This window comes from Pholcus phalangioides, unplaced genomic scaffold, assembly GCF_987345545.1.
Source record: "Pholcus phalangioides strain wild (caught in Gottingen) unplaced genomic scaffold, Ppha-v1.0 ptg000010l_1, whole genome shotgun sequence".
Classification (NCBI taxonomy): Eukaryota; Metazoa; Arthropoda; class Arachnida; order Araneae; family Pholcidae; genus Pholcus; species Pholcus phalangioides.
The window spans coordinates 23,137,512-23,159,628 of NW_028301603.1; the positions used below are offsets into that span (position 1 = coordinate 23,137,512).

The window sequence follows — 22,117 nt, forward strand, 5'->3', positions numbered from 1 at the left end:
TTTACAGTAGAAGAGAGTCAACAGGTCAAGAAACAATCAGCCTCATTGAATTTCTTGATGAATTCGACTCAGAAATTATTCGTACTCGTCCAGTTAAAAATAGGTTGGCTGTTCAATATAAATCCATGGAAATTTGCTACAATATTAAGTTCCCTGGAGAATAATGACTATCTAAATCATTATGCCATTGCCTTTATCAAATCTCAAACACCTAGTAAAAAGAGTGACTGATGGAATCAAACACAATCTTCGAACTCCTCCGATAACAGTCAGTTATCGGAGGAGAATTATTAACTCCTCAGGAACAGGAGAAATTTTCAATTGGCATAATCTACAGTAGCAGTAGAAATCCAACTCTCACAAGGAAAAACCTGGAGGAACAGCTCAAATATGCCGGATTCCAACATCTACTTCGGCGTATTTCTCAAAGCCCGAATGGTCTCTTTAGATTGTTCATCTTTGTATGGACAAACAGCGATCAGGAGAGAGATCAGTAACAATTTTAAACTCAAACTTCGCCTACGCGTCATCTAATCCTCAGGCTTATCGTGAGATTAAAAGAGTTTTCTTCTTTTCGTGGTTCTAAATTCTTGTGTAACATCCCTTTAAAGGAACACCTTATTTGTCATCATATGGGATTATGTCTTCTACTGATAACCTATTCTCACTCATCTAGCTCATCTAATCCCAATCATCAACGTTTAGTGTCTGCTCCAACATCTTCCACAAAGGCATCAAAATATTACAATTTAATGCCAACAAATGCAGAAATGCAATTGCACTTCTTCCGCTGCAAGCCACCAAAAACTCTTGGGGTATATTGATGTTACAAGAACCTTTGATCGGTAGAGGTAAACTACTCGAACTTCCAGCGTCTTGGCCGAAATGGTCCTCTCTAAATAAAAAAAAGCAGCGATAGTCCTTGCTAGTCAACATCTCTTCGGTGCCACTTTTTCCATCATGACAAATTGTGTGGCAATTAAAGTTTGCACCATTGCTGGAGAAATAATTTTAGTCTCGATACATTCATCCCCATACCAGAGAATTGAAAATACCATTCAAGAACTGAACCTTATCTGTGGGAAAGCTGATAACTCTCCAATTTCAATATCTGCAGATATGAACACCCATCACCAAAGCTGGGGATATAAGGATAATAACAACAGAAAATGGTCGCTGAATGCCAATCATCTGATATTTTACAATGATGGCTCGAACACATACGAATACTTCGGGGCCACAGGTGCTCAAGACGTTGCATTGTCAAATTTTGTTCCACCGCTTGATAACCTAACTTGGAAGGCCAGGCATCTCGATGTAAACATAGCCCGCATTCTCATACAGAAATTTCTATTTCTGATCAACCACTAATCATTAAAACGGCCAAATTCTCCATTTCAAGACGCCGAATTGAGAAGTTCACGAGATCATTGGTTGATCAATTACCTCTCCATGTACAAAATATCAACTTTGCTACATCCACTGAACAATTGGAAGAATGCACGAATGATCTCTTCAATCTCTTGAAAACGCAGGGTAACAAGTATCTCCTTACATCAAAGCAAAAGACACGATATTTCGACGGGTGGTGGACCAAAGATTTAGAGATCGCTAGACGGAAATTCAGGGCCAGTAAGAGCAAACCCAGATAATAAGGAGGTATTGAGAATTATTTTCCACCGTAACAGGGCCTTATATTCAAAATTAGATTAGATTTTCGATTTATTGGCGCAAGGACCAGTTTGGTCGAATTGCGCCCAACAAATGACCATGTAAAGGAAGTATTCAAAATTAATCAGGAAAACAAAAAGAAACTCCTGGAGGGAATTATGTAGCTCAGCTACAAATCCATACGGTATATTTTACAAAGCAACGGTGAAACAATCTTCTCTGTCCCCACAACGTTTTTTTTCCAAACTGATACAAACGAGAATTTGACTGTCCTGGAGCAAGCCCAAAGGCAACTTCAAGAATTTTTCCCTGAGGGGTAACTATCCAACCAATCCTCAAATAAACTTATCAACGACTAGTTTGGTGCCTCATGAACCGGATAATAAGGAAATCTCACGCCAAGAACTGCGGTACATTGCAAGTCATTTAAATAAGAAAAAAGCGCAGCGAATGGCGAAGACGCAATTAATAATGTAACCCTTCAAGCTCTACTACAAAGGTTTCCCGGGGTGTTCTCCGCATTTTGTAATAGATGCCTTCAACTTGAGCATTTTCCACGACATTTCAAGATTAGCAATGTCCTCTTCTTCCTCAAAAAAGACAAAGATCCAACATCAACTAAATCATATAGACCCATTCATTTGTTATCACATTGGGTAAATTGTTCGAAAAAGTCATCAATGCTATGTTACATCAAGTTATCTTCTTCTTGGAAAAATGCAATGTCATCAGCCCCCTTCAATATGGATTTCGCCATGGGAGGTCGGCAGAACAAGCTCTCATGGACAGGGCCGTATTTATGGTTTTTCCGCCTGTGAGCTATGTAAATTTTGCCGCCCTCTCCCTTTTAGTGTTCAACTACCATAATGATTGACATATTTGACATATAACGGGGGGGGGGGGGAGGTGCTGATCTACACATCGATGAAAAACACTGATAAATTTAATTCGAATGTATGGTGCATCACATTCGAATATGAAAGTATCTGAGCATCAATTAATGGTGCCGAGATACTTTGTGGGTTATAGTCTAGCAACAAAATCAATAATACATTACATAATATCTATACGAGTGGCGGATTAATAGCCGAACGAGGCCCCGGACACGGAAGAAAATATTGGGTCCCCCCCCCCCTTAAATTACAAAAAAAGTGTGAAGTTTGCGTTTTTCGGGGTCCTTTAAATGTCGGGGCCCCGGGCGCTGATCTTTAACCGCTCGTCCTAAAATGTATTTTTAAATAATGAAATACTTTTACAAAATTGTTTCGTGGACCGATTAAAATTCCAGATGGGGTCCGCCAGTGGTTTGTTCATTCATGTGATTTAAATGTTTGTATTACTTGAATATGCAGAGTGTATATATTCAATATGTACACATTTATTTTTTTCTTGCGGTACGTGTAGTTTAATACAGTACCGCATGCGTCGCTATATCGGAAAAAAAAGAACCATCAATATTTATGACATTTTGTTTATGGGCCCGCAACACATAAGGCCCGCATTCATCGCACATTTCTGATATGAAATTTATTAAATGCTTATTTTGAATTTCGGAAATTCTTGCTAAATGTTTAGCAATGCTTGCCATTTTTAAAAATGCTACTCGGTTAATTGACAGTTGAATATCATGTGATGCAGTAGATCAATCTCTTGGAGATTGTGTTTTTTAAAACGAAAATGAACATACGCGTCGCATCTCTCTCAGTGTAAACACCACCAGCCTCTAAAATCATGTTTTTCAAAACGTAGACAACGCGATGCTCGTTCCATGAAAAAAGGGGATTAATATAACATAAAAATTAAAATACTGTGTATCCGTAAAAGGCACTGTGTGCCTATTTTCATCAATATTAAGATAACGCTATTAATTTGCTGTATTTTCGTTACACTATACACATAGGTATAGGCCAGTGTTCCCCAAACTTATTCAGCTTATTGCCCCCTTTTCAAAAACAAAATTTTTCATCGCCCCCCTGGGAGAGATGTTAAAAACCCACATTAAAAAGTTGAAAGATACAGTGACAAATTTTCGATTTTTTGCATCATTGTTTTCCTGAAACATTTCTAGTATAAAAAAGGTTAAAAATTTTAAAATAATTACAATTAAAAAAACTACAATAAATTCTTCATTGCAAAACAAAAAAAATTAAATTTGTGAATTATAAACATATATGCATATAGCACAAAACATTTGCATTTAGTTGCATTTATTGTGGTTAAAGTAATATTCGCATCACACAAAAAATATCCATTAATGTTAAAATTATTAAAAAATACAGACGCACAACTACAATTGTTACTTAGTTTTAATAAAAATAATTTTATTATTAACATATGTTTTCTAATTGTGATGATTGTAGCTTAGTTTTACTAAGCAGCGTTCTCAAATCCTCACAATTGAATAATTGAATATCTGTCGGTGATTTCGATTTTTTTCGAAAAATTTGTGACTGCATTGAAACGTCTCGCACATGAAAAATTTTCAGCTATATTAGAACTTCTCAATAACGGACACTGACGGCAAGGCCGTCTTAAGAGCATCATGGATTCCCCCCCGGCCAAGTGATTTTTCTGAGACCCTACCTGGAAACGTCTCAAAAACTTCATTCGTTTTTCTGAGATCCCTCTTTTCTTCGGAGCTCATGGCACCGACTCACGGGACCGAAAATTTTCGCCGCTAACGAGGAGTGTCCGTTAATGGATAGTAAAAAAAATCAGTTTTATATCCGGAGTCCCGTTGACGTAATTCAAAAAGTATTTGGTAACTGGAGGTGTCCGCTAAAAACGGGGAGTGTCCGTTATGGGAGGCTCCACTGTATATCCCCATAAATTCCAGGTACAGTATTTGCTTTTGTAGCCAGAAAAATTAATAGCCATCTTCAAATTTGAACGTCAGACGGTCTTTTAATGCTATTTCTATCAATCTTTCTTGTAAATGTGATAATTGTTATTGTTGGAGATTGAAAAAAAAAGTATTGAAAATTGTTATTTGTTTTCATTCAGTACAGATTATTTATTCTGCCATTATATCATCAGCCGCTGTGGTGGTCGAGTGGTTATAGTGACGGACTCGCGATGCGAGGATCCGGGTTCGAACCCCACGGTGGTGGTCGGCTGAAGTTGGTTTTCTGTGGTTCCCAACTTCAAGGCGCAAATGCGAGCCGGTCTCGCCACAGAGAGCAACAGTCCTACAACGATAAATCATTCAATCATAACACTTCACTCATAGTTAGAAAAAGTGGTGGCAGATGACAGCACTACACATAACAAGCATTACAGAGAAACAAAAAACTTCACGTCAGGTTTCACTACACGCACATTCCCGCATGTACCGATTCGTTGGAGGTTCCGCGGGCGGGCGGGCGGGTGGTGTGCATGTGTGGTGTAGCAGTAGTAGTTGGGGCTCGGGGATCCATGATGTTCTTAAGTCGGCCATCTCGTTGGGCAATCTGCCTGTTGTGGCGTTGTATTTGTATTGTATTGTTATTTCATTGCAGATTGTGAGGATCTCTTGGGAATACGTGATGATCACGTTACATAAAATAAATATTATTTTAAACTCCCTCTCCCCATTGTCAACTGCACCTTACACATTCCTAAAACAATTTAAACTACCTTTAACATGTGTTACGTACTCTTATGAAATCGCGTATCCAGAAATTTTATTTTATACAAAATTATTCGCACCAACGGATATTGGAGTTAAGTGTTCTACTTTGACATGGAACACAAAATAAGTTTTTGATGATAAGTTCCGGTGAATGCATAAAACTTCATTGATGACAAAATTCAGCCAATCCTTATTATTCAAGTTCGAACAAAGCCACTTGCAGCACGGCTTAATTAGAAATTATATATATATATTTATTTATTTATTTAATATGGAATTGATGCAAACTACTCGGTGGTTTTGATTTTATAGTGGCTGTCTTAGAAATATGCGCACATGGCTATCCAATTAGAATTAGTGTTGTTGTAACGCACTAAATACGCAATCGAGTTCACAATCTCTGAAGCATGGGTCGGCAACCAAATTTACCTGGCAATCTACTGCTTTATGACTTTTCCCCTTCGAAGTTTCCAAATTTAATCATTAAAATAAATTCATTTTTGAAATTATTGATCTTGGGAGCTCGTGAGACATTCATTGGTGTTTTTGGTTTGTTAACCAAGTAAATTCTGAAACGAACTCGAACGCAAGTATTTTTTGTTATATTACCTTATTTTTTCTGTCATGTTATTTCCGGTGTGAACGGTTCCATAGGAGAAAATGGAATTTCTCACCAAGGAAGATAATGAATGAATAAAAAAAGAAGACATCTGATATTTTATTTAGATAATTTCCTATACAAAACATTATCCCGGCATTATATTCGCTGGGTAAACAAAATATTTGGACTCAAGTCACAGAGGCCCCAATTCCTGCCTTGCCCAGGACCTCTTCGTGTCTAAGTCGGACTCCAGCTAGCTGCCATTTATTTTTCAAATCGCCAGAGTTACTGCGATATTATATAGGTCCATATTTTAAGAAAATGTAATTTTAAATTATTTCAAGCGCAGGTCTCTTACACTTCTTTCTTGATTAAAGGTGTGACAAACCATTGTAAAGGCATATATTCACGTCTGAAACGCATTGTTGGAAACCACGGTAACCAAAGTAAACGTTCCGAAAGTAATTGTTGAGGCCCCAAAACCATTGTTGCCCGACAGTTTTTCGCCCATTTCGGGCATTTGCCCAGCTCTGACGAACTTTTAAAGTAGCCTACGGTTCAATCCCGGACCTGTTTGGTATATATGCAAAATCTGGCGACGATCGGTCTGAAACTGTAGATTTGTATAAAGAGCATACATACATACATACTTTCACATTTATATATAAGACTAGCTGATACCCGGCGACGTTGCCCGCCCCGTAAAAAATTTATATATGTATAGCTTATTAATTATATCTTAATGAAAAAAATTTCTGCATCAAGTAAAAAAAAATTACTTTTATTTTTAAATATTTTAATTAAAAACTTGAGGCAATCGCTTGTGGATACACAATATTTTTGTTTGTCCAACTGGTGTGTAGATGTACAAACTTTTGCTATTACCAACACGTGAACAGGTGACGAAAAGGTGTCCGTATGAAAAACAGGGCTCAAGTAAGTTGATACCTGCCACTGCTAACGACTGGCCTTGCGCTTTGTTGATTGTCATGGCAAAAGCTAAATGAATCGGGAACTGTGATCGCTTGAAAGTGAATGGCATTTCTTCGGTGATAATTAGGATACGTGAAATGAAGACATTTTTCTTTGTCACATCCAGTTAGAATCGTTGCTTCAATGATGCAATTGTGCAATTTCTTCACGCAGAGTCTGGTGCCATTGCAGAGTCTCGGTGTGTCCAAATTTCTTAAAAGCATTATAGGTGCTCCGACTTTGAGGATCAAATTGTGTGGTGGCACACCGGAATATCCAAAAGAGTTCAGAAATTCTGCAGGATACAGAACTAAATGTCTGTGCCGTGTCTGTGACAGTGTCAACCGATTTGTAAGATGTGGAGTCTCCTGGAATAATTTTTAGGATTTTTTCGTTGATCTTGTTCACACTGTCATTTTTCGGTGCCAGAATCGCTCTCAGAAAGCCACTCATGGTTTTGGTCATTTTGTTGAATGTTTGGGAAGACTTTGTCTGCAAATTCTTGAACTGAGTTTAACAACTGCAAAATCCATTTGGGAACGTAATTGGTCCAGTGCTTGGGTCTACTGGTTGTTCAACTGATGTGAAAATGATAGCAGTGCTGAATCATTTTGCAGTTGAACTCGCATGTTGGTGGATAATGATAATTTTTTAACTTCGTGCCAGAGTGTTGATGATTTGAGGCAAGCATTGAGTTCATCAGTTGGCGTTGAACATTTCTATTCCCAGTTTTGTCAGCGTAGTTGTTGTTCTCTGTTGTTAGCGACGTCATACGTCCAGCTTGTGCAGCGAATATTATTTAAACGCCTTTTACGCATTTTTTAAATTGTAACTATACCTATACGATGGGCGGTTGATGAGATAAAGGCCGCATTAGCACTTACAGGACACCCTGTATACAGGCAAGCAAAAATACCCGGCGCTTCCCGGGTTTTCTTCAATTACTGGGAGGATTGGAAATGTGACAAACCGTTATAAATGAATAAACTGTTATAATAATAGAATTAAAGGTGTGGCAAACCATTGTAAAGGCATATATTCACGTCTGAAACGCATGGTTGGAAACCACGGTAACCAAAGTAAACGTTCCGAAAGTAATTGTTGAGGCCCCAAAACCATTGTTGCCCGACAGTTTTTTGCCCATTTCGGGCATTTGCCCAGCTCTGACGACGTTTTAAAGTAGCCTACGGTTCAATCCCGGACCTGTTTGGTATATATGCAAAATCTGGCGACGATCCGTCTAAAACTGTAGATTTGTATAAAGAGCATACATACATACATACTTTCACATTTATATATAAGATTCTTCTTATACAACTTACACCGATTTCTTTCATAACGTCTGCACCCTTTATACGATTCATTTCAGCCCCCATATTTATAGATCTGTTTATCGCTACTTTTTATATTACTTCTTCGATTCTGTATTCCTTACGTGCTACGCGCCAAATTTGTAGGTTTCTTTCATGATCCATATTCTTTGGGACTACAACTTCTAACACCTGGATAACACCTGGCTGGTATGGCTTTGAAATACATAATTTCAAAGTCCATCCTTTCATACCATTATCCCTCGAACGATACTATTATTTAAATTCGCTAATTCCTTTAGAGTATAACACAAGTGAATATATCCGTACCTCTCCTTGTATTCATATACCTATTTTTTTCAATAATTCTAAAATTATTTCTTCAATTTGATTCAATCATTGATTTCATGATTCAATGTAGGAACTAAAAGCGTAGCTACTAGGCCAAACGCACGTGAACGAATAGCATGTAAGAAATATAAAGCTTTTATAGCGAATTAGAGACGAACTATTATTATATATTTTTAACATTGCATATTCACCAGAGTTTGAAGTTTTCATTTCAAGAGCTCACAAGTCTTATTTGAGCATATTTTTTTTTTTTGACATAAATAATTTAAATAGAGGCTCCTCTGCGTCTATGGCGTTTTCCTTTATAATGTCGCCCAGCGCATGTTTGTTCGGAATCGGCGCTGCCGGTCGTGACGTCACACTAATGAATCTTCATATACAAAGGCTAAGGCGTCTTGATAAGTAACCACTGAGCTATAAGTAAACTGGAGTGAAGACTTCCAATACAATAATACAGACGTGCGCGAGCCGACGCGGAGGAATACAAAAGTGGGCGTGACCGAGCGAAATAGGCAAAACATTGCTTATTTCAGCATGTAAACAATGGGGGAAACTTCTATCTTCAGTATTTTTTTCAGTTGTTTTCATATTATTTCATTAGTATAGTCGTCCATGTGCACATACACAAATGCTGATATCCTGTTCTGCCTATATTTTCACCAACCGATGGAGAAAATTGAAGGAAGATGAAAATAAACTTCGGTTTTTCATAGGTAAGTGCACGTGGTTTTATAGTAAAAGATGCATTGATTTTTGTATTAAATAAGTGCTAAAATTTTAAAATTAAATGCATGTAGTTTTCATTTCACATTCAATTTCCGTTTGATGAGCATTAATTCGAAATAACAAATTAATTTCACAGGAATTTTAACCCTCGTAAATATTTTTTTTAAATCGTGTAGAAATTCCTTATTGCTATTTGGGTTAGAATTTTTATAACAGAAAATGAAGCATATATATATATATATATATATATATATACATATAAATTATCAAGGAAGTCAAGTCAAGTCAACTCATGTGTTGACATTTCTGTTCTTGAGCGCTATAATTTTAATTAATTTATATACTTTTTGCTGTTGTTTTTGTGGTTTCACGTTCGTTTTTTTTGAGTTTGGAAGTAAATTGTGATATACTTCGAACTAATACGGTCTTTTTTATTGCACGAACATATGATACTGGGAGAAAATTGTTCTGTTTTTATTTAAGCCTAGCTTGCAATTGCAGCGTAAAGTAGTGTTTAATATACAAATACTGGAATAGTTAGGGTTAAGATCGAGATGACAGACGAGTGCCCTTTGTCGCCTATTGGAAGCAAGGTCTTCAATAGTGAGTTCTACAAGCATTTGGATGAAATGACCCTCCTGTTCACAAGAGTCTGTGATGGGAAAAGGGCAGAGGCAGCCGAGAGAGACCGGTTTCTCGTGTTGAGGAATGAAATGATGAAGCTGTATGATGAAGTCCATGTCGTAGGAAATGAACGTTCTTTGTCGGAGGTTGCTATCACTGAGCCGCCGCTTATTATCCATGAAACTGCTAATATTTCAGAGATTATTGAGATAAACTTTCAGAAGTTTGAGGAACGTTTTAGTAGACTAGAGAGCATTGCCCAGATCATTCCCGGAATGCAGTCAGAGATAGCTAACTTGTCAAATGCTATGCGCTCAAACGTGAACTCATCTGGAGCAAACAATTGTGAATCATTGCCAGAGCCTGTTGCTACCGCTTCGTATGCCCAAATATTGACTGATACTTTGAGGGGAAAGGAAAATTTGTCAAATAACAACACGTTTCGGGCAGTCCACCCTCGCTTGAAAGTGGATGATATTAATCAAGTACCACCTGACCGTTTACAGCGATCCAACGTCGCAACTGGGACTGATCGGCGTAATGAATTCAGAGTGGGAATGTCTACGACGTCGCAGGTGCGTTTAGTGCCGACGGTTCGCAGACGTCGGTTGCTGGTGAACAGATTTGCTCCAGAGACATCTATCTCGGACGTACGTCGCATACTGCAAGACACTCAACTCGAGTACGACTGCGTTAAGCTGAATACAAGGAACTCAAACAACTATGATTCTTTTGTACTAACCACTGTCGATAGTAATTGGGATTCATTGAGTGATCCATTCCACTAGCCATCTGGTATACACATCAGAGAGTTTTTTGGTATTCCCAGATATCTTCTGGAGGATCCGGCTGGAGATTGTACTATAACGGAAGCATTGCCCGGTCAGAGGGACACCTCTAATCAACAATGACTGTACGGACAAGAGTCATCGTCAATTACTTCAACAAATGAACACGCATCCGATTCTGAATCAAGAGTTACAGGTATATTCATGAACCCCAGAAGCAGGGGCGTAGCCAGAAATTTTGTTCGGGGGGGGGGACCAAACTGACAAAACAATGGATTTGGCCATCTTTTAACCTTTTTTCGGTCATTTTCTCACATTTCGGGGGGGGGGGGGACCAGACCCCCAAGTCCCCCCCCCCTCGCTACGCCCTTGCCCAGAAGTATTGTGAATAAAATTGACGATTTGCGTTGCTGCATTCAGTCATACGAGGTCGACATTCTGTGTATAGCAGAGACTTGGTTACATCAGTCAGTTTCGTCTTCCTTGATATGTCTACCAGGATACGATATTTTCCGATACGACAGAGAAACTACTGCGGAAGGAGGTGTATGCATTATTATTCGAAGCAGCCTGAAACCTAAGCTGGTGAACGTGCATAATGGAAATCAAGATGTTGAGATAATATCGGTGGATATAAAAAGCGGAAATAGGAAGTGCAGGCTTATTACGGCGTACGTTCCACCAAATAAAGCATGTAATTTAGATCATTGGTGTGAGTTTTGGAGAGAACTAAGGCATTACTGCTCTGCGTGCTTTCCGGTGATTTTGGTCGGGGACTTCAACATGCAGGGAATCGATTGGATAAACGGGAGATTCTCATCTGAATTGGAGTCACAGTTCATGTCAATATCAGCAGAACTAGGCCTTGTTCAGTTGGTCGATTTTCCCACGAAAGGAGAAAACTTCTTAGATCTTCTGTTTGCTACCGATCCTTCGGTGGTCTACTACCCTTCTGCAACAGCGATAATCCACCGCACTTGCCGATACACTTCTCATTGCATATTACAACAGGATTAGATTGCCGATCAACACTAAACTATCACAATGCAGATTATCCACGATTATCAGGTATTGTAAAAGATCTGCAGAACAAAGTACTGCCTGGAACTATCTCAGCTGCGGATGCTTTGCCAGCTCTATTTCTGCGATCTCGTGAACATGTTCCCCGTCAAATGAGATTTAGAAAAAAAAGATAAGGTTTTACGAATGCTAAACAATAGGAAATTGCATGCTTGGCGTCAATATAGATCAATACCTAGTCAAACCGCTAAAGAACAATACAAGGTCATGGCTAGGAACTATGCAAATTACGTCCAAGAGAAAGAGAGTTTACATCTCCTCAACCTCTGTAAAAATCGTGATCGGAACTTTTTCCTCCGAGATGTCCGCAGTAGACTTCGTGTATCCCGGGACATACCAACGCTAACTGTGAATGGCACCACGATAATGGAAGATTATGAGAAAGCAAACGTTTTTGCGGACATATTTTCTGGTTCATATAATTTCAGTCGTTCCGGTTATGACCATCGTTATCAAGGCCTTATGAATGATCATCCCTTCTTTCGTGACATGTTCAGCACTCAGACGATAAAAGCCATTATTGCTTCTCTTCCTGGTCGATCATCTCCGGGTCCTGACGGAATACCCAGTTATTTCTACAAACGTCTTTCAGACCCGATATCTTCTCTGCTTAGCTCCATCTTCACATCCTTCTATGACTACGGGTCTATCCCATGCTCTTGGAAATCTGCAGTTATTAGTCCAATTTATAAGAATAAAGGCTCCAGGGCAGATCCGAATAATTATCGCCCGATATCGTTAACCGATATATCCTGCAAAATTTTCGAGAGATGCATCGTCAATCAGTTACTTCCATTTGCCGACGATATGGGCTTAATCCCCTCAGTTCAGTTTGGCTTCATTCCTGGCCGCTCCTTACCAGTGCAGCAGTTGATTTGTCATGATATATGGGAGAGTGTGCTATAGACTCTGGACAAGAGATTGATGTAATTTACGTCGATTTCCAAAAGGCATTTGATAAAGTAGACAGATTGCTACTACTGGGGAAGCTAGCTTACATAGGGGTGCCGGATAAAGTTGTGAGGATAATTCAAGAACTGCTGTCAGACAGAGTTCATCAGGTTCGCGTAGCCAGCGTGATGTCTAGAGAATGTCAGGTGCCAAGCGGAGTTGTCCAGGGATCGGTGTTAGGCCCGATCTTATTTACTTTGTACACTTACGATATTACTCAGGCTGTGTCACCCATCTCTCTATTGCAATTCGCTGATGACGTGAAGTTATTCTCTCCAGTGGAAAACACTCGGGGCTTAAGAATTGCATGCCAACAACTTTTCCAGTGGAGTTGTCAGTATAAGCTACCTATTTCATCATCAAAAAGTGGATCAATGCATTTAGGTAGACGCACCGATCCTGAATATTACCAATTAGGTAATGAAACGTTACAGCAATTGGATACATGCGTGGATTTAGGTATTGCAATGAGCCGCATTCTGGATTTCACTGATCATTATCATGGCATAGTCTGCAAAGCTAATAGAATTTCATATTTGTTACGTACGGCATACCGTAAGTGTGATGCGCATACGTTGTCATATGCTTTCTGTGTGTACGTTCGCCCGACTCTGGAGTTCTGTTCGCAAGTATGGAGCCCTTACAAAATCAAGGACATACAGCTCCTCGAAAAGCCACAGAGGTCGTTTACTAAACGAATACCTGGCATGAGGGGTCTATCTTATTGCCAGAGACTTCAATTTCTGGGTTTACACTCACTGGAATGGCGTAGAATCGCTGCAGATCTGAAGATGTGCTACAAACTAGTCCACCAAATTGTTTATCTACCATCGAGAGAGCCTTTCTTTGAGATCATAGACAGGCGAGTTAACCTACGTAGGCATCGCTTCCAAATAAGAATACCAATGGCTAGAAGAGATTGCTTTTTCCACGGATATAGATGCCGTGTGGCAAGAATATGGAACAGTCTTGTATGTGCCTCCTACGCAAGATTTGCTTCCACTATTGGGGATTTCAACCTGGCTCCGTATGCGAAGTGCTTCCCGTACTGACTATTTTTTTTTTTTTCTTCCAGTATAAGTGCATTTCATGCCTTCTGGGGTTATTGTAAATAAATAAATATAAAAATTGCATTCCATAATCCCTTGTAAATTAAAGGAACGAAGGACCTAAACCTTTCTATTTCTGGTAAAAATAATTTTGGGAAACTAATGTGAGAAAGGTAAAATGCAATTAAAATTATTTACATAATCAGTTTTTGCTTAAATATTGAAAGCGAAATATGCAAAATCATAAATATATCATAATCATCAAAGTGTTATAATTATGTTTATAATATCTAATTACATTACAATGTCTTATAATTATCAAACAATTATCATTGTTGAGCTACTATTACGAACAATGATTGATCGCTTCTATTGCTTTCTTGAAGCCTGGTTATATAATGAATACAGTGCCGTCTTAAGGCATGGGCCCACCCGGGCCCGGCCCGGGGCCTCAAGCGAAGAGGGGCCTCACAAAAATGAGATCTGGTTGAAATTTTCAAGAATTTGTTCGGTAGGGCCCCCGAAAAATCAATTGGCCAGGGGGCCCATGATACTCTTAAGACGGCCCTGAATGAATACACTTTTTTTAAATAAAGGTCTCTTCGAAAGCCAGATGTTCTTAAACAATTCATTGAAGCTGTGAAAAGAAAGTCTTGGCATCCAACTAAAGCATCTGTTCTTTGTGCTGAGCATTTCACAGCTCCCTCTCTCTGACATCTACAAGTCCTCAACGCCATTTGAAAGATGATGCTGTTCCGGTTTTGCATTGTAAATTATTTCATAGCAAACATATAAGTGCTCTTGTGAATTGCGATTTTAATATTCCAAATTATGCTCTGTGGACCTGTTTGTAAATTGTTTATTTAAAAACTTGTATGTGTACATTGTTGTATGTATAATGTTTGAAAAAAAAATATTAAAAACTTTTTCTCTCTAATTTTCATCTCATTTCTTGCATTGAAAGTTGTTTTTTCAGCAGTTAATTCGCGGAAATATTCACTGCTACGAATTTTCGAAGTGGAAGCTTTCAATAAAATGCTAAACATAATGTTAGAAACGTATGTTGTTGTTTTTTTATAAAAAAAAATAGTTCCTCTTAAGTTTTTGAAAAAAAGGTATTTTTCTTGTACGAAAGTCAGCGTTCATTTTTATAAAAAACATTTTAAGATGAATAATGCATAATTATTGGCCGAAAAGTGAAAAAAAACGTAATTTACATGTCTCGTATTTGGAATTGTCCCATTGCATTAACATGGTCAGGAAATGTTTTGCCTATCTCGCTCCAAAAGGGTGTGATGTGGTCGCGTAGTCCTCACTCCACTTTACTTATAGTTCAGTGTAAGGCCGGTATTACACTATAAAAGTTTGATAAAATCCCTTTTATAAAACTTGAAAAATCTAATCAATAAGGTTATTTGTTACATTCTAGAAAATGTAACCGTTGACCTTATTGGCTGCATTTTTCAAGTTTTATAATAGGACTTTTATCAAACTTTTATAGTGTAATACCGGCCATAGTAACTAACCAATATTACCTTATTCTCATGGAGGAAAGAATACAAGGAGGTGACATCAGGCACGAAAATTAAAGTCGTTGTGGCAACCCTATGGGTTGACAAGTAAGCCCATACAAACCACTCTTTTCCCTTATTTGACATGTGTTTTGCTGGATCGAAAAAAAAATTCTTTTAAAATAACTAAATAAATTTAAGCACCATGACTGTTTAATGCGTCTTCAGGTAATCTACATGATCCAATAAAGGGGAAAGGTAAAACTTTATCCTTGTATGAGGGGTTGTTATATTTTTAATTTATTTTTGAAAGGGGAAGATCATTTTTCACTCTCAACTCGTCATACGTTTTTAGTTCAGTGCCTTCAATTTATTTTAAAAATTCGATGTATCCCATTAATGTCTATGGGAATATGATTGATCTTATATATAAATGTGAAAGTATGTATGTATGTATGTATGTATGTATGTATGCTCTTTATACAAATCTACAGTTTTAGACCGATCGTCGCCAGATTTTGCACATATACCAAACAGGTCCGGGATTGAACCGTAGGCTACTTTAAAACTTCGTCAGAGCTGGGCAAATGCCCGAAATGGTCGAAAAACTGTCGGGCAACAATAGTTTTGGGGCCTCAACAATTACTTTCGGAACGTTTACTTTGGTTACCGTGGTTCCCAAGAATGCGTTTCAGACATGTATATGCCTTTACAATAGTTTGTCACATCTTTAACGCTGCCATCATAACAGTTTATTAATTTGTAACGGTTTGCCACTTTTCCAATCCTCCCAGTAATTAAAAAAAACCCGGGAAGCGCCGGGTATTGTTGCTTGCATGTATACAGGGTGTCCTGTAAGTGCTAATGTGGTCTTTATCTCATCAACCACCCATCGTTGAGGTATAGTTTCAATTTAAAAAGTGCTTAAAAGGAGTTTGAATAATATTCGCTGCAGAAGCTGGACATATGACGTCACTGACAACAGAGAACAACAACTACGACGATAAAACAGGGAATAAAAATGTTCTACGCCAGCTGATGAACTCAATGCTTGCCTCAAATCATCAGCACTCTACTTCACCAAACACCAACTCTGGCCATATCGCTACATTGCAATTTACTGCCATTAGTCAGATGGGTTGGAAGTGAAGGTTCTGTCTATCGGTGGTCGCCTCGAGTTTGTTAAGACATCAACACTCTGGCACGAAGCTAAAAAATTATCATTATCCACCAACATGCGAGTTCAACTGCAAAATGACTCAGCACTGCTATCATTTTCACATCAGTTGATCAAACTTGGCAATGGAAGAATTCCCGTAGACCCAAGCACTGGACTGATAACGTTCCCAAATGGATTTTGCCAGTTATTATAATAAACGTTATTATATAAACTCAGTTCAAGAACTTGCAGACAAAGTCTTCCCAAACATTCAACAAAATGACCAAAACCATGAGTGGCTTTCTGAGAGCGATTCTGGCACCGAAAAATGACAGTGTGAACAAGATCACAGACATTTAGTTCTATATCCTGCAGGATTTCTGAACTCCTTTGGATATTCCGGGTGTGCCACCACACAACTTGACCCTCAAAGCCGGAGCACCTATAATGAATTTGGAGATACCGATACAATGGCAACAGACTCTGCGTGAAGAAATTGCACACTTACATCATAGAAGCAACGATTCTAACTGGATGTGCTGGAGGAGAAGACGTCTTCATTCCACGTACCCCAATTATCACTGAAAAAATGCCATTCACTTTCAAGCAATTACAGTTCCCGATTCGTTTAGCTTTTGCCGTGACGATAAACAAAGCGCAAGGCCAGTTGTTAGTAGTGGCAGGTATCAACCTACTTGAGCCCTGTTTTTCACACGGACAGCTTTACGTCGCCTGTTCGCGTGTTGATAATCCTAAAAATTTGTACATCTACACACCAGATGGACAAACAAAAATATTGTGTATCCACAAGCGATTGCCTGAAGTTTTTAATTAAAATATTTGAAAATGAAAGTAATTTTCTTTTACTTAATGCAGAAATATTTTAATTAAGAAATAATTAATAAGCTACTTATACATATGTAAATTTTTTACAGGGCGGGCAACGTCGCCGGGTATCAGCTAGTTTCCAATAAAATGCGATTTTCATAATTTTTTCTTTTAACTGTTTATTTCGCCTTTTTGTTTCGTTCATTATTATGATAGATCCGGGGCATTTTGAAAGTGTTTCACGCCCATGGGCGCTCGTCTTAAGCTTTACATGAGGAATTTTGATTTCTGAATCAATTCTGAGGAGCTTGAGCACCTTCTGACAAGGCCGTAGCTAGGATTTTTCCCACCCGGGGCAAACAGCATTTTGCCGCCCCCGTGCCACAAAGTACTGGAAGTGCTCGAACGTCCTCCGCCGCTGTGTATTCATGGTTTTGCTGTCTGTAGGCTGTACAAATTTCACCACTCTTCTTCGGTTCCACTCTGATATTTTTGAACACGCATTAATGAAATATATGCCGCCCATCCGAACCTTCCGCCATGTGGATATAGTATTGAGGAAAAAAATATTAAAAATAAAAAACTTTTTTTACGAGCTGCGATGAGTCATCTCTCTGGCCTATACTATTTAGAAAAATAATCACTTGGGATGGTTTTTTTTCATCTTCATTTTGTTACCTATTACTTTGCTTTTAAAGTGGTATATGTGTGTACGAAAATTTGACCAAAAAAAACCAGTTTTGAATTGAATAATTTCAATTCGAAACTGAGGCATTTAAAATTGTTTGTGTTCGAGTTTTTGTTCTACCTGGACTGGAAGTATTTCTACAATATTTTAATATAAACAGACATTATATATATGCTAATATTTTGCATTTTTAATACATTGTGTCTCTCTCAGCACTGAGGTGCTACATCATGGGGGCAGATACGGGGGGGGGGGCCCAGCGTCAAAGGTGGAGTCGACTGATCTAATGTATAAATGTATATATGAATTGACATCATCATCATCATCATCGTGCCCCCCCCCCCAGCAATAATGACCGTGCCCCCCCAGACTTCCAAGTTTATCTCCGCCTATGGGTTACATGCTTTGGCAGAATTTTTTTTAGAATCAAAATACTTAAGAGAAATTTCGTGACACAAGATATGGGTCAATTTTCGTTATTTTTGCAAAAGGGTCCATGTTGTTGAAATTAATATTCGAAAACAAATAACAATTATAAAATTGTAAAAGCTCTCGTTCAACTGTATAAATATATCCACAGAATTTGAGGGAAAAAATCGAGTTCCTAAAGTGAACAGTAAATTTTTAAATGTTTTTTAACCTTCTAAACGGTGAAGACTCATATATGAGTTCGAAGACAACTACCGTCATTTCGGCCTGAACTCATATATGAGTCCGAAGACAACTACCGTCATTTCGGCTCGAACTCATAAATGCGTTCGCCAAGAACCAGTTCCTTCCCCCTTCTCATTGTACGGTAAGTGACAGGTACACAGTGTCGTCAAACTGCCCCTTCCTGCAACAATACAGTCCTCTCCTCCCCAAACTCATCAATGTTTGAAAAGAAGAATAGCTTATTGAGAAAAGAAGGATTACTTGGTTTGAAAATGGCACAAATACCCACGTTGTAGTTGAAAAAAAGAAAGAAAGAAAAGGAAAGTTTTTACCAGTAAATTAGAGATTGTTAATTGATTTGACAAAAATATTTATTATTCGTATCTGAATATTCGTTTGAATATATATTCAAACCTATGAAATTTAACCACTGTTCTGAGGTTTATTCCAAATCCAATAATTCATTCATCATCCACGCAGAAAACTACAGCTTGTGCTAAGAGAACTAGTTATTAGTTCTTTCTCCAGTTATAACTAATTATATTTGAGCTAATTCACTCGTTAGTAGCTTGGTTAGGGCAGCGGTTCTCAACCGGTGCTCCGTATGCATTTACGGTTACAATTTTGGTTCAAGTTTTCATTTAACTCTTACATATTGGGACCAACTCTTGCATATCCCCCATCGGGACTAAGTTATGTGTAAGTACCGAGAGGCTCCTACTTCCTACAGTAGGGGCCCCTAGGATGGGAGAGATAGCGGGCCCCAAACCAGCTTTTTCACGGGCCCCTCTGTGGTTAATTTATAGTGTGAAAAATCAAAAAGTGATAAGAATCGTTCCAGCCCCTGTCAGCCCTGCCCTTGTGGGGGTCATGCCGACATTGTATAATATACATAAATCACCGGTGCTCCCAACACACGGGATCTTGGTACCTGGGGGTGGCATTGCACATATATCTTCATGGGGAAGTTAAAAAGCTTAATTTCCAGAGGCCCTCGATGGACCTCATTGTTTTCTTGCTGCTTTAAAACTGAAAAATTTCCGATAGCGGAGCCCAAGATATTTCCAGTCCAGCCCCCCCCCCCACCTCATAAAAATCTGCGAATTCGGTCCAGAGTGATTGCGTGGGGCGCTGGATTTTATTCGTTGGTAAAATGAATACAAATAAAAATTTGCCATGACCCTCACAGGGGTATACCCGATAAGCTTCCAAGTCGGGGACCCCGTTTCATTTTGGGGGCCCTGGATGAATCTTATTCTTTTCTGGGTCCGGCGTATTTTGTTGGGGGCGATGGGTTTTATTCGTTGGTAAAATGAATACAAATGAAAAATTTTCGTGGCACTCGCAGCTGTGGAAGTCGGTAAAGCTTCGAGGTCGGGGACCAGGGCCGTCATTTAGCTTTTTCCAGGGGGGGGGGGCAAAGAACATGTACTCAATGTATGTGTAATGTATATATATATATAACCCCCCCCCCAATGACGAGCCTGTCGGGGACCGATGTGGAAATTGATAGGTTTCATTTTGGGGGCCCTGGATTAATCTCATTGTTGTCTTTTGTTTAACATTGTGGAACTTGCAACAGCTGAAGTCCGAAATAAATGTATTTTGTAAACGTATTTTGTTGGGGGCTATGGGTTTTATTCGTTGGTAAAATGAATACAAATGAAAATATTTCATAGCACTCGCAGCGGGGGATGACCGACAAGCTTCCAGGTCGGGGGCCCCATGTGGAAATTGACAGGATTAATTTTGGCGGGCCATGGATGAATATCATTTTTTTCCGTGGAATTTTGCAACAGCAGAAGCCCGAGATGAATCCAGTCTGGGTCCCTCACTAAAATTCAGCGAATTGGAGTCTGGGGACCCTCGTGGAGAAGTTTTGTGGGGTTACTTGATGAATCAAATTTGTTTTTTGTTGCTTTATTATTGTAAAATTCGCTTCTTCAGTAAGCTGGTGCTTTCACGTGTCCCTTTCTATAGCACTCTGATGAAGTGGGACTAGATAAACAAAATATGTTGTGAAGAGAAGGGAAGGGGGGATTGGCCGCCAAAAGCGGCAGGGGGGGGGGCAGAGCCCCCTCTAGTATTAAGATATTCTTATACAGAATGCATGTCATTTTACTTGCGAACCAGTAAATCCAGACTTGTAAATACAGCAAAATAACAGGTGCTTGAATTAAAAAAAATCTCATCTCTGTTGCACTTTCAATTGTCTATTGTGTGCCAATACAACAGCTGTTTTATCGGACTTCTTAAAACTGGCTATTCTTCTAGTACCCACAGTAGGTACAACAGATAAGTGTGCACAAAATGACCATGGTGCAACAAAAATAAATCGAAAATGAAAGAGAGAGAGAGAGAGAGAGAGAGAGAGAGAACTAGTGAACGCTTTTTCTCAGAAAAGGAACCTGTATTGTATCAAATAAATGCCGAGGCAAGTTGGCAAACCCTTTTTTTTTGTCAAAATGGTTGATGCAAAGATGGAATGTCCTGTTTTTTCTCCTTTATTGTGATGTTACTAATAGTTTTCTTTGTAAAGATTCGCGATCCCCAAAACAAGTTGAGGAATGTAAACTTCCTGGAAAAGGTGCAGAAATCTCTCTTGTGATAAGATTATCCGTCTTAGGCGGTGATAAACTTGGAAGTCTGGGGGGCACGGCCAGTATTGCTGTGGGAGCAAGGTGATGATGATATCTATACACATATACATTAGACTAGTCGACTTAACCTTTGACGTTGGTGGGGAAGGGGGGGGGGCGCAGTGCACCTCATGCCACCTCCCCGTATCTCCGCCCATGTGATCTGCTACTTTTTGAATTCGAATTCAGCCATTTCCTTGGATTCCATGCCATTTTTCACAAAAATAAAAAATACCAAACTATTACTCGATTCTCGAGTAAAATGACTTCCCCTCATTCAGTTTTTCGCTCGATATAATCAGATAACTCAATTTTTTTTAAAATAAAGTATTCCAACATTGACTATTGTTCATTTTGAGGCATATTTCTGGAAATTTTCAAATGCATATTTTTGCACTATAAATGCGTTTTCTTTTTTTTAGCATATTTTTCATTTCTGACTTATTTCTGAATTCCGAAATGGACGATTTTTCTTTTTTTCCTGGGTGTATTTCCTCTCAGGGAAATTTCCCCACTTTAAATACATATATATATATAAATAAATATATATATATATATTTTAATTATACGTATATTTTTCAATACTCCCCCCCCCTACATATTCTGAGCCTTTAGGGCAGGCATATTAACGCATTTTTAAGGCACATATTTTTATATTTTATGCATATTTCGGCATTATAATATGAGTATTTTTGCTTCTTTTTTTGATTTGTTGGAACATTCCAATTCATTTTTTATCTCTTTCAAATGCATATATAATTTTTTTTTCAATTTTGCGTGCATTTTTTTTTCATTTTTGATGCCATAATTCGGGAATATTCAACGATGGTTTCAATTTTTCGCATATATACATCCTTTCCAAAAAAATTAGAACACCCAGAAATTTACGAGAGCAGTTCATGAAA

General features: G+C 38.5%; 1 protein-coding gene across 1 annotated transcript; it reads left to right on the plus strand.

Moving 5' to 3' along the window:
• Positions 1-10,813: 10,813 nt before the first annotated feature.
• On the plus strand, positions 10,814-11,670 carry LOC149081143 (uncharacterized). The gene is made up of 2 exons (XM_089238297.1): positions 10,814-10,849; positions 11,074-11,670. The coding sequence occupies exons 1-2, from the start codon at positions 10,814-10,816 to the stop codon at positions 11,668-11,670; spliced, it is 633 nt and encodes a 210-aa protein (XP_089094423.1).
• Positions 11,671-22,117: the final 10,447 nt, after the last annotated feature.

Bases quoted from the DNA above. Each gene is read 5' to 3' on its own strand.
- LOC149081143 (XM_089238297.1), top strand. From the start codon at position 10,814: ATGAACACGCATCCGATTCTGAATCAAGAGTTACAG. The intron at 10,850-11,073 runs GTATATTCATGA...TGCTGCATTCAG, and splicing joins TTCTGAATCAAGAGTTACAG to TCATACGAGGTCGACATTCT.